We start from the raw sequence: 12,836 nt of genomic DNA on the forward strand, positions 1-12,836 counted from the left end.
TTTTCTGAGCTTTGAATAACTTAAAAAATGCATTTGGTTTTCTATGCTACTGCATAAATTCAGGGCATACAAAATGACCTTACAAGAAAATTGTTATCAAATTTTGGATGACAGGATTGGTAAGTAATTTATTCAAGATAGAGCTTTCAAATTTTTCACCATCTTAAAGTTTCTCCTCCCTATGTATCTATGGTATTGTGTGAATACCCAACATGAATGACTTGATTAATCAAAAGAATTCCAACTAGTTCTTATCTTTGGCGACTAATGTTTCTGACTGTTCACGGATTCCAATTTTATCTCTTGGCCATAATTATCGTCTCGTCCTTATTTCCTCTTCTCACAGGTAACTATAAATGAATTCCTAAGCCAAACCGAGATCTTAAATTATATTGCATTAAATTACACCACATTGAGTTACATTACACTAAATCACATTTCATTAAAGTACAAATTGCATTTCATGAAGTTCTTTCGGTAACGCAGTCTGTATCACATTGCATGACAAAATCTTAACTATATCAGTAGCGAATTTTCCTAAAGGCCAGAGTTTACAATACTTCCACTCTTGGCAGTTTAGCAATTGCTTTGGTAAGATAGACACGAATAAATGACGCTGTTCAGGAACGTAAAACAATGGCACACTAGTACACTTGATGTAATCTGATCAAGAAAGCTGGTGCCAAGCGTTCGGTTTAAGGTTGCGAACTAAGTTCAGAACGTATACAAACTGTTTGAATGAGGCCTTAAACTGCTGTAAAAAATAAAATTTAAAATCCAAGCTTTCGCCGATCAACGGCATCATCAGGTGATGATGGCTCTCACTGAGGGCAATTTGGAGAAGATACGTATATCTTTGTGGAATTTATCGGCCCTCAAGTGGCAACGGTTGGTACTCAGCACCCGTTATAGAGAAAAGCCTTCTTTATCTATAATTGGTGGCATAAACAGGGTTCGAAATTGCGCCTATATCGGACGCATTTGCGACTGAAAATTCCTCCATTTAGCTTCCATTGGTAGCGATTTTGCGACCGTTTTGCAGCCTAGCTTATAAATAAATTCTATTTAACAGCCTTGCGTCTTACTTGTTACTGGTTTCTGTAGTTTTATCCGAAAAATCCTGCCAAATTCAAGTTAAATGTTTCGTAACTTTCATCGTTGATATCTTGATGAGAAACGTATTGCGGGCGCACTATTTCACAAACTATGTTGTACAACGCTCATGAAATTTCTTTTGCGACTAAATTTTGGGAATTACAAGCAAATTGCAATGGATAATTTTTTTTTTTTATTTTAAGCCCTGATAAAACGCGGTAAAAAGAAAGGCGACAAAATAGCGTTACAGAGACCGGAAGCGATCAGGTGGCTAAGGAATAAGATAAGGAGACTCAACAGATTATACTTCTCGGTTTTTTTATTCCTTGTAGTTTTTTTCAATTTTTTATTCATTTTTCCTTTTAACAGCAAACGCTTACGCATACAATTCTTTCTAATCATAGTTGGAGAATCCCGTGAATGACCTTTATATCCCAAAAATCACACATAGTACGCTTGGGCCGCCTGTGCAACAACTAGTAGCATTTGCATCACAAAGGAAAGGTAAGATGTTCAGTACTGCCAGGTGCTTTGACTTTTCACGAAAAAGTACATAAACATAATTATATTCATTTCTGGCCAAATTATCTTTGGTCTAAATTCTAGACTGATTGCTCCACGCTGGACTCCATTCGCACTAAGTTGTTAGACAAGATGACGTTGTGCAGGAACGCAATCCAATACACTTCACGAAATCTAACCAAGAAGGCTGGTACCACGTGTACGGTTTTTCACTATTCAGTTTTCCGACATTAGTATTATGTTATTTTTCCTGATAACTGCATTCTCAAGACTACGTTAATAAACCTTATTTTGTTCGAACAATAAATAAACCAGCCAAAACTTGGAATGAACACATATAACTCTAAGTCATCCGAACTCCTCGCTTCAGTCCCATTTAGCAAAACCTTGCAGCATTCTAGACAAAATAAAAGTCACGTGTATCTTAAACGAAGCTTACCTTTAAGATTAGCTCATGACTTCCAGTTTCAGTCCATAAATCCACCTCCTTGTTGAATTCGAAGAATATGTCTAAGGGCCTGATTACATGAGCCGGGCTGGCCCGGTTAGCCGGGCTGATTTCTTTTGTTTTCACGCTTTGGCGAACACCAAAACAAAAGAAATCAGCCCGGCTAACCGGGCCAGCCCGGCTCATGTAATCAGGCCCTAAGTCATCCGCAGCAGGCCGGATCTTACGTCTTCGCACATTGACGAAAATGAGACTAAAGATAGAAGATACCAAACATCTAATAACGGCGATACCGAGGTCTGATAGAAAAACATCGATACTAGCGAAGTCTAGCGGAAGGTAATTGATGCTTTCGATACTGCAAGTGTCCTGCCTGCGTTTCAACTCAAGCCGACGACCTATAGTATGAGGTGAGAAGCCGAAAAGACTGGACTCGAGATTGGGCATAGCAACTGCAATGGGGTGAAATCGGACACTAATGTCCAAAATTGGACAATAGGGTCGAAAATCAAACAATAGTGTCTGAAATCCGACACAAGTGGCTAAAATAAAAAAAAAATTTTCAACACTGAACACTGGTTTCTAAAGTAAGACAGTAAAGTCTAAAATCAGACTCTAATGACTAAAATTAGACTCTGATGTGTAAAACCAGACACAAGTGCTTGGCATGGCACACTTGTGTCTCAGATCAGACACTAATGTCTAAAATCGGGCAATGTTGTCTAAAATCGGAAACTTGCATCTATGATCATACACTAGTGTTTAAAATCTGATACCGGAGCTCAAAATTGCACACTAGTGTCTAAAATCACACACTAGTACCTAAAATCGGAAAGGGTGACTTATCTGAACATTAGTGTCTTTAGACACTAGAGACTAAACCTAGACACAAGTGCTTTACTTCACACACTAGTGTCTTGAATGAGACACTTGTGTCTAAAATTAGACACTAGTAACTAAATCAGACTCTAACATAACTCCAGTGTTAGTGTCAAAAGTTGGTTACTAATAGCTAAAATCAGACACTAGTATCTAAATTAGACATGACTCTGGGATTGCAATCAAGTGTCCATAATCAAACACTGGCATCAATTCAGAATCCATGGGGCACCAATGGTAGAGCAGACATCATCAATTTATTGACTTCCAGTGTGTGTGTGATGATTACCTCTTCTGGTAATATATTCCCATTTCTACCAATAGACTTCTGGTTTTCCTATAAAAGACATGTTTTCCTATGGAATCTATTTGTATGTGTATTGGACAACTCTCTTGATACTTGAACATTAATACTTGACAAGACTTTTTCCATATTGAAAGAAGGCTATTTGACGAGTGCACAATATGATATCCAACAATTGTGGAGAACATATTTTGATACTATTTCCTTTATCAAATCAAATTTTAGTCAACTTTTGATCAATCCCAGTTCCCCTTCATTTAATGGGTCCATTGTTCAAGTAGATAAGAGTTTCTACAAACTTGTTCCTCAAATTTTCTCACTTGCAATAATTGTCCCTCAACCAAAACTTGTGGACCCAAAAAGGTTCTCTGGGTGTCTCTTGTGTACTAAGCATTTTCACTGGGTATGAAGGAAAGTGAACAGCTCAACTGTAATCAAATTTGACCACTCTTTTGAACTACCTTCAATCTATTTCACAGTCTAAAAAAGCTAGTTGAGTTCATGAATTGTTTGCATTGTTAACCATACATTGTGTTTTGTGATAAGTCAATAGTTCTAATTATTGTGACATTCTACTGAAAATAAACCACAGTTGCCAGACAAGTACATACTTTTATCATGACAAGGAGGTAATTGTTTCTCAACCCTCAAGATAGCCTTGCTATAAATTTGACCTCAGGTTATAATAAAACTCCTTTCAATCTCTCAATCTCAATTTTACATCTCCTGGCTGAAAATCTTGATTTTTTTGTTTAGTACTCCTGAGAACTGCTCAATCGAGACAGTATCCTCTGGTAAACCTTACTTTAAATTTGGCCAACTCACTTAACCCCTTACACCTTAACTTCAGCATGCAAATTCTCCTTACTGTTCTCTATACATATTCTATTGTTAATAAATGAGAATTTGTTTTATAATCAAGGGCTTTTTCAGTTTGCAATCATTTCTTTTATTGTCATGACCTTAATGTTTGATTGAAGAGGTGATACTGTTGGGGAAAATAAGATGCTCATCACTCTGACTGTAAATGGTTAAATCCTACTTTCTTGACAGTGTTTTGAGAATTCACTCACTCATCCTACTTATCACTAATAGTGAGTGGATTAAGAACAAAGAGCCTTTACTGAACCACTAGATTCACCATTCATGAGCACCACAGTGTCAGCAATGCGGCTCAAGAGTGAAGCAACCGCATTCTTATCAACCTTCACCCAGACCTCACCTGAAAGATAGTCCTCTACACTTTTCTCTGCTTCTTCAGAGGATAGAGATGAACTAGGCTCTACTGGCATATGTACAGTAAAAATAAAGGCCACATGCTTATGTGGTGCATCTTGATCATCACAATAAGAGTGAAACAGAATTGGTGAGGGTGGTGGGAGAAGCTCAAGGTGACGGATGAGTATTACCCTGTGACCAGCCACAACTTTTTGCTTCAGGAAATTGTCCATCTTTTTTTTGGTCGTTTCTGAGGGATTTGCTTTCTCTTTTTCACTATCAATTATGGCCAGGGTTGATTTATGTCTTGGATCCAGCTTTTCTGTCAGTTTAATGGCCAGGCAATCCATCCATTCATGTGCTGCTGGAGGTGCAGCCAGTAACAACACCAGTGGTCTTCTTGGATATTTTTCCCGTAGATGAGCCAATCCACGAGTTCTTAAAATCTTCCAGAACCTGTCGGTCTGATTAGTGAATGATAACTGTAACTTTTCAACCCCATTTTCAAAGACTTCAACCAGGTCAAAGTCACACTTCATTTCGTACACAGGGGGATCAAGGTAGATAAATACAGCAATACATGCCACTGCAACGGAGAGGAAAATTTCCAGAGCGCGAAAATGACTTGATTGCGACTTGGTTCCAGGATCCAGGATCCAATGATTTATCCTTATCCGTTGGGCTGAAGGTTTGCCTCTCTCGTCGCAAGATTCATCTCCAACCTCTTTGGATGACATCGTCTCAGAAAAAATATTTAGTGCAGGATAGTGTTCAAACTGGAAATCGTGCGCACAAATAAAGCGCGCACGATTTCCAGTTAAATCTCACGGTCTCGCGACAAGACAGACAAATCTCACGTAGAGGCGCAAGCTGAAAGGATAAATTTTTTGTATAATTTCATTTTTGGCTTGCTAGAGGTGAGTTTTTTGGGCCAATTCTGTGCAAATCCATAACAATCCAAGCTGTTGTGCTCTTCATCCGTCTGTTCGCTGGAAACACCGTGAGTCGTCGATGACCATATATAGAACACCTGTTCCAAATTAGGTCATCATAACCAGTCTCTCGCAATTTGACACGACACGTTATCAAAATGGCGGCAATATTGATGAACCTGATAAATATTATATTTAAATTTTATTTCTGTGTTGTCAAGGCCCACACATGTTTAAGTAAATTATGAGCAGGACAAAAAACATTTTCTCTTAATTTAAGAACCTGTGTTTACTTGGTTTTGTCTGCCAGTCGACCAATCTCCGGATCTTTACTGAAATCTTCAGATTTTTTTGCATCAGTCTCCGCATTTTTGGTGTTTTGCGGTTGAGAGGTCTGGTAAGGATTGGCCGATACCGACACCAAATATTCGATACCAGCGTTATCGAGGTCAGATTGAAAAATTATCGATACCACCGAAGAGTATCGATTGTTTCGATACTGCACGTGACCTAGCTATCCGCGACTTAATCTCCCGCGACTAACCGTTGACAAGTAGCCGAAAAGACTCCGGGCTCAAGATCGTGCAGGGTTCATAATAGGTCGTGCACCCGTGTTTGTTTATTATTAGTGACTCATGCAGTGACTGATAACCTTTCATTGCACGGCTTATGATAATAAATGCAAGTGATAGTTGCAAATTGCTTAATATAGCAAGTAGAAAGATTGTACCATTGCGGTCTTCTTCATTTCCCCGTGAAATTTAGAAATGAGTCCCTATAAATAGAAATTATTGACTTGTTCGACTGTCTTGTTGATGCTACTATAGAGAACTAAACTGAAAACCTTGCGAGGGTGTCTTCATTTAGCCAATCAGATCATGTGACTTACTATTCATTTCAATGACGTCACAGTATTGCTATCGATAATCGATATCGAAGAAAAAGGGAAATATCGTATCGATTCGAAAAAGGTCGTCTCGGCCCATTCTTAGCGCGCGGTTCCTGAAAACAGAACTACATGGTAGCCACGTGTATACATTTAATGTTCTAACAAGGAAGGTTATTGGTTGATCGATTGAGACTAACCAATGAAAATTTGCTGTACTATATAACGCGGAAGTTTCTTAGAAAACCTACTAGCTCACGATAGCGCTCTTCAATCCAGCAGAAATATGGATAAAAAAGGGAAGACTTTTACTGCCGATGATAACTTTATTTGTACCTCAGATAAGCGCGTTACTAATTGAAATTGGTGTTGTAGGCACCATTGTATTTGCAAGTAAAGCCCCGTCTACACGAGCAATTTTTATATGGCAATTTTATCTGGCAATTTTTATCTGGCAATTTTTATTTGCCCGTGTAGATGATGAAAAATGACCAATTTTTATGTGACAACTGCATTTGCTGAAAACCTGGCGTGTTAGTTTTTATGTGGAAAATAAAAATTGCCACATAAGAAATTGTCCGTGTAGATGAGACGCCACATAAAATGTGACAAACGCGCCTAAAGCTGGAACACGTCTGGCACGTCTTCTGACTTTCGCCATCTTGCTCTTTTCCTTTCCATGAGCATCTCCGCTGTGCAAAATTATTACTGACGCAAATTAACAACAAATATTTGTCGAGCCATCTACGAGGGTCTGGATGGGGTTTAGTGTTAAAGGCCCATTTCGACCGAGATGCCTTGCGCGCCCAGATCATTTTTCATATATGAAAAATACGTTATTTTCCTCGAAGTTGCGGAATCGCTTTGATATCTTCTTCCATCTTACTAATTAGGGCATTCAAAGTTCCATCTTGAATCATGTGCGAACAACAAACTATCGTAGTATCCATATCAGTAAATAGTTTTTAATTGTTACACGTATGACGGTGAAAAACGTCATTTGAAAAGTTGATGCCGCCGAAGAAGCGGTCTAGAGGAAGGCCGGGTCTGCTCGGCTCGGCAAAGGTTATTCGACTTCGAGAGTCTGTGTATGATTTATGGAGGGCAAGGAAACAACAATGGGCTTCGGTAACACTACAGACAGTGCTTTTGCAGAAATGTTATTGCATTGTTCCTACGATGGAACTAGAGACTCCGGGGAGATTTTTTCGAGTTGAGAATAATTATTTGACTGATTTTTACTTGAGATCCTGAGATATGTATGTAAGCGATCTCATTTGTACAAGTCATTATTCTATAATTGAAATACGTAAAGTAAATCAGTTTTGGCCAATATTGGTTATTTGTTTAGATTTTATTTAGTGTTGAAACCGAACAATTTCCTTCAACATCAAGTAAGCTTTGTACAAGTTTTATACACAGACTCGATTTATGATTTTTCAGTCTCAAATATTTAGCTGCAAATTTGTTTACTGTGTTCTACACCAAATCTTTGTTTTTCTTTTTAATAGTGTTTGTGAATGACTATCAGAGTTCGCCATTTAACAATAGCGCGATTCCAAAACAAAAACAAACGACTGCAAAGGATCTCGGATGAAAATGGGCCTTTAAGTGTTATTCGGCCTTTTTTTTAATGTTTAGTGTTAAAATTTGTAAAATTTTAATGTTTAGCGTTTTAAAAAAGTTAACTGTTAAGTGTTAAAAGGTGTTAGAACGGTGATTTCACTCATTTAAGATCAATAAAAGTTTCATAGAGAAAAGGCAATAATGTGAGAAGAAAAGGACTAAGATTCCCATGATTTTCCATGATAGAAACATAAACAATGAACAAACCCAAGATCACGAAGGGTCGTGGGTTCAAGTCCCATCTGGGGCTCGGATTTATTCTATTACACTAAAAATTGTTTCATCTTTACAAACCCAAAATTGTAATAAAAATGACAGTCTGTAAATTAATTGTAGATATTATTCCATATCGAATGTCCACGTTTGTCTTGATTAGTATCTTTCGCTTTTTTAAGCCATTTGCGCTTACATTTGCATCAAATTTAGTGCTACAGTGAATTTTTTAGTGTTAGATGTTAAACGGCCTAAAAATTTCGCTGTTTGATGTTATAGATGGAAAAATTTTAGTGTTTAGTGTTCTCGAGGCACCCCCATCCAGACCCTCATCTACACGGGCAAATGAAAATTGCCACATACAGTTGCCACATAAAAATTGCTAGTGTAGACGGGGCTTAACTACAATTTTGCGCCTCAAATTTATTGCAAACTCTATCTATGAATGCTGTGCGGACAAGCGGATTACAGCCAACAAAACGGGTTTACAATAAATCCCTCAGAGGCGTGTTTTTGGTCAACACTTGGCCATCGAAGCCGTGTCTAAGGTACTTTTTGGACATTTGAATGATACGTCCCCTAATAAGGCGTTAGCAATCTCCTTCAACGGCTGGATAGAACCGGAAAGAACTTTGTAGGCAAGATCGATCATCGCCGAACACATCTACCTAAGTAGTCCGAAGCCTCGCCCCAGTCCTGTTTAGTAAAATACTTTACAACGCTCTAGACAAAATAAAAGTCATACGTATCTTAAATCGATGCTTACCTTTAGTATTGGCTATGGACTTCAAGTTTCAGTCCATAAATCCACCTTCTCGTTGAATTCGAAGGGCACATCTAAGTCTTCCGCAGCAGGACCTTACGTCTTCGCACATTTACGATGAGGAGACTAAACAATGGGCCAATGTCGATACCATACATACGTACATATTTTATTCGTCCCAAATGGGCTTTTTCAGAATAAAGAAATAATTAAAACTATATATTACCAAGTTAATGAGTTAGTTAACTAATAAATGGATAACATGATCAAATTGATTAATTAAAAATAAATTTAAAAGGCAAAAACAAAAGCAATTAAATGTCGAAAAAGTTTGAAATAAGGCTTCTCTTCAAGCAACGTTTGAAGTCTTTTAGTGTCTGTTTCAACTTAAGAGTAGGATCTAATGAGTTCCAGAGTTTGATAGTCCTGAAGTAGAAAGTTCTTTGTTCTGTGGCAATTTTATTCAAAGGAATATCTAGCATCTGGGAGTTCCTCGTTGTACGCTTAGTGATGGTAGCTCTTTGGATATATTTAGAAAGTAAAGAGTCTGGTGCGCACTCAGTCATGCATTTAAAGGCCGTTATTGCTTGGCGATAATGCAACTCAGTGCTGTCTTACAGGCAGCCACTTTAACTCTTTAAGGATGGGGGAAATGTGGTCGTATTTCCTTGAATTGCTGACGATACGGGCCGCGAAATTTTGTACTGCTTGGATCCAACTCAGGTTGTGCTCTGAGGTGTTGCTCCAAACATTACAACAATAATATAGCTTGCTAAAGACTAGGGCATTCATTATAATAGTTAAGGTGTTTGAGACAACCTCGTTTCCAGGGTCTCTCATCTTCCCGTCCCCTGGAGCGAGAAAAGAGAGACCCTGGTTTAGGCTGGTCACGTGTCTTCCAGATTTTAGCAGATTACAAATAAGCGGTTTGAGGGAGGGGCAGCAGATAAGTGGGAATTTCTCTCCACCTAGTCCACTGGCGAGCATAGCTTGTCGGCAATCAGAACAAACTACACGTGAAGCGCTTCGAACCGAATAATTTCAGCTGAGAATATTCAGCAGACGCCCCAAAAGATCAGTAAATCTTCCACTACGGTAAGTATCAATTGTTGTAGGTTTTGTAAATCAGTTGGAGACGTATCTTGCTCGAAGAACATCTATGCAAAGGAATTCGCGCATCGCTCGCCACTGCTGAGGACATTTATGGCCGGCCGTTGAGACAAGAACATTTTTTTCCACATCTATTATGTAGGCCTTGAGAAAGACGCTTGAAAAATTTTATTTCCTTCAAAACGGTGATCAGTGAAAATCAGAGTTCTTTCGAAACGGTGAAGCGATGTACAGAAATATCACCATCTGTGCCATGCACCTTGGCCATTACTGCAAGGGAATCCGAGAGAAGCCGTCGAGTTCTAAATTTCGTAACAGTACCAACCCAAATGCAGTCTTTGCCTGGAAAAGAGGTAAACAACTGTATCTTCGATAGTGTATTGCCAGATTTGTTTTTAGTTACGTCGCAACGGTCCCAGATACTTCTTTGCCGCTTCCGAGTTGCGAGTATTTTTGAGTTTTTTGTTTTAGTTTAGTGTAATCTGATCGGTGCAAGTTGGTGTATCTCTAAGCAATCTGATAGGCGCATATTTTTTTGGTGGATCTCAAAGCAATGTGATTGGCACAGTTTTTTGGTGTATCACAAACCAATCAGATTGTAGTATTTTTCGATGTCGCACCAATCAGAGCGTTCTTGCTAATTTGTGGTTTGACAGGTCTTCAAATTTCAGCGAATCAACGCGTGACTCGGAGAGAGCGGTTCGCGAATTAAGGAAACATAATAGTCGTGTTGGGAAAGCGGTGGAGTACGGACCGGTCCACGGACCCCCTACGGAACCCCCTTTTACGGACCCTCCGGGAAAAGACAATAATAACAATGACAATTTAGAGAGATTTGACATTGAAAAAGTCGCCCTTCTGAAAGATTTGGCAACTAAACACATAACTGTCAAATATCGCGATCTCTAATCAGTCTAATGAACGTGGACATCTTTCTTTGTATGAAGAGCACTATTTTGAGAAGCCTGGGTCGAGTCAATGAACACGTGGGGGAATGAGCCAAGCAAAATGGTGGAGGCAAAAAATCGGTGGAGCGAATGCAGGATATATATACACCGTGAGTTAGCTAAGTTCTCGGTCTTTTCCTTTCTTTTTTTTTTTTTTTTTTTTTACTTTTTAGTCGGATTTTTTCCTCCTTTCATTGCCACGGTAATTTTTGGAATATTAACAGTCAAAATTTCGCCACCGCGAACAAAAATACAACGGTAAGTCAAATCTCTATAAGTTGTCATTGTTATTATTGTCTTTTCATGGGGGGTCCGTGAAGGGGGGTCCGTGGACCGGACCGTACAGGGGTCCGTGGACCAGGTCCGTAGGGGAGTCCATGGACTGGGGTTCAGTGAGTTCGGGACAAAAAAAAAAAGAAGCCTAACCGTACTCCATTTATAAAAGTAAAGTAAAGTAAAGCAAACTTTATTTACACAGGGTAGCCCATTCAGCTCTAGGGCTGGTATCCATAGGGGCCCTGTATTGAAAATAATTTACATCAAATTTCTAGAATAGATATATATATATATACAATGACTAAGATTTCACAACTACATCAACAGCCTAAAATACAAAGCTAAAAACACAATCAAAACGTAACATAGTAAATAAAATATCAAAATTACGGTAAAAGGAAATGTTTTGCTCGGCGACAGAACGTTTGAATGTTTTCACTCTTCACAATGTTTAAAGGAAGTTTATTAAAAATTTCTGCGCCAGTAAAAAGAAAGGTCCTTCTCCCAAAATTCTGTTTTACTTTTGGTAGGGATAGCCTCAGACTTTGCCTCGTGGAATAATTATGAATATTCGAAAATCTGGTAAAATATGATGAAAAGTAACCAGGAACTAGTGAGTGGAGACAGAGAAAAACGAGTTTAGCCTTGTGGTAATAGCGTCTACTGGAAAGAGTCGGCCATTGCAGCTGATCTATTGCTTCAGATGACCGAGAGCAACGTGTAATAATCCGTGCAGATCTATTTTGTAAGCGCTGTAGTCGATCTATATCTTGTTGTAAAAGGTTACTCCAGGCAATTATAACTACTTTTAATCCGTTGCTTCCTCACATCTCCAACTGATTCGCTCCTATGGTTGGAGGCGCTACTTATTTTGAAGATTAACCCACCAGGGATCAACGTTGTCAGGTTTTATTTGTACTAGAGTGAGCACGGCTCGTTACATCCGTGGTTACGTCGTAGTCAACTGAAAATTAAATAATTTCGGGATACATTATTATTTACAATATTCTCAGTCGAAGCGACAAACGGTTTCGTAACTTACAATTAACTTACAAACGTATCTACGTTGTATCGGTCTTGCCTTTATATTTATTTTCGGGACACCCTAAAATAGAGCTTTCCGCTGCAAAATGATACGGAACAGTATTTTGAGGCAACTTTCTGTTTCTGATCTAGAGGCTACACGGAGCCTATATTCTGGCCGGAATTACAGTTCAGCAGATTGAATTGAATTGGTTCGAATTGAGGGCTTTGCTGTTTCAGCAAAATTGCTGTCGAGTGCTTTTCATTGTTTGTTAACATGGAGAGTTATGGAGATTAAGACTTTGGAACAAGTTGATGTCATCCATGACAACTTGGAAATACTAGGACCACTAGAGGAAATGCGGGGTCGCTCAATAAAAATTTGCATTTGAACGCGATAAATTTGTATACAAGGATATCTCCCGCTTACATCTACTAGCAAACCAAACGGAGTTACTGATTCTCGCCCTTTACAGCCAGAATAATAATTACGACTTCGTCTCTGACGAAGAGGCGGCAGTGAGCTTTATTATAGCCTAGGAGCAAGTCGTTGTTTGGTCTCGTCGCGGAACGTTGGAAAGAGAGCTTTGCGTG

At 38.8% G+C, this 12,836-nt stretch overlaps 1 protein-coding gene and 1 long non-coding RNA gene across 2 annotated transcripts in view; one reads left to right on the forward strand and one right to left on the reverse strand.

The window, feature by feature from the left end:
- The window catches only part of LOC111328875 (torsin-1A-interacting protein 1), a 23,145-nt gene extending 17,610 nt beyond the window's left edge, over nucleotides 1–5,535 (reverse strand). Inside the window, exon 1 of the mRNA XM_022933413.2 lies at nucleotides 2,057–5,535. Within this exon, the coding sequence (XP_022789148.2) occupies nucleotides 4,352–5,203 (852 nt within the window). The 5' untranslated portion in view covers nucleotides 5,204–5,535 and the 3' untranslated portion in view covers nucleotides 2,057–4,351. The remainder of the gene's footprint in view (nucleotides 1–2,056) is intronic.
- On the forward strand, nucleotides 1,018–2,049 carry LOC111328866 (uncharacterized). Its single transcript, XR_002694653.2, has 3 exons — nucleotides 1,018–1,362; nucleotides 1,500–1,599; nucleotides 1,702–2,049. It is a non-coding gene; the product is annotated as an uncharacterized LOC111328866 (long non-coding RNA).
- Nucleotides 5,536–12,836: the final 7,301 nt, after the last annotated feature.

Source organism: Stylophora pistillata, chromosome 4, assembly GCF_964205215.1.
Source record: "Stylophora pistillata chromosome 4, jaStyPist1.2, whole genome shotgun sequence".
Lineage (NCBI taxonomy): Eukaryota > Metazoa > Cnidaria > Anthozoa > Scleractinia > Pocilloporidae > Stylophora > Stylophora pistillata.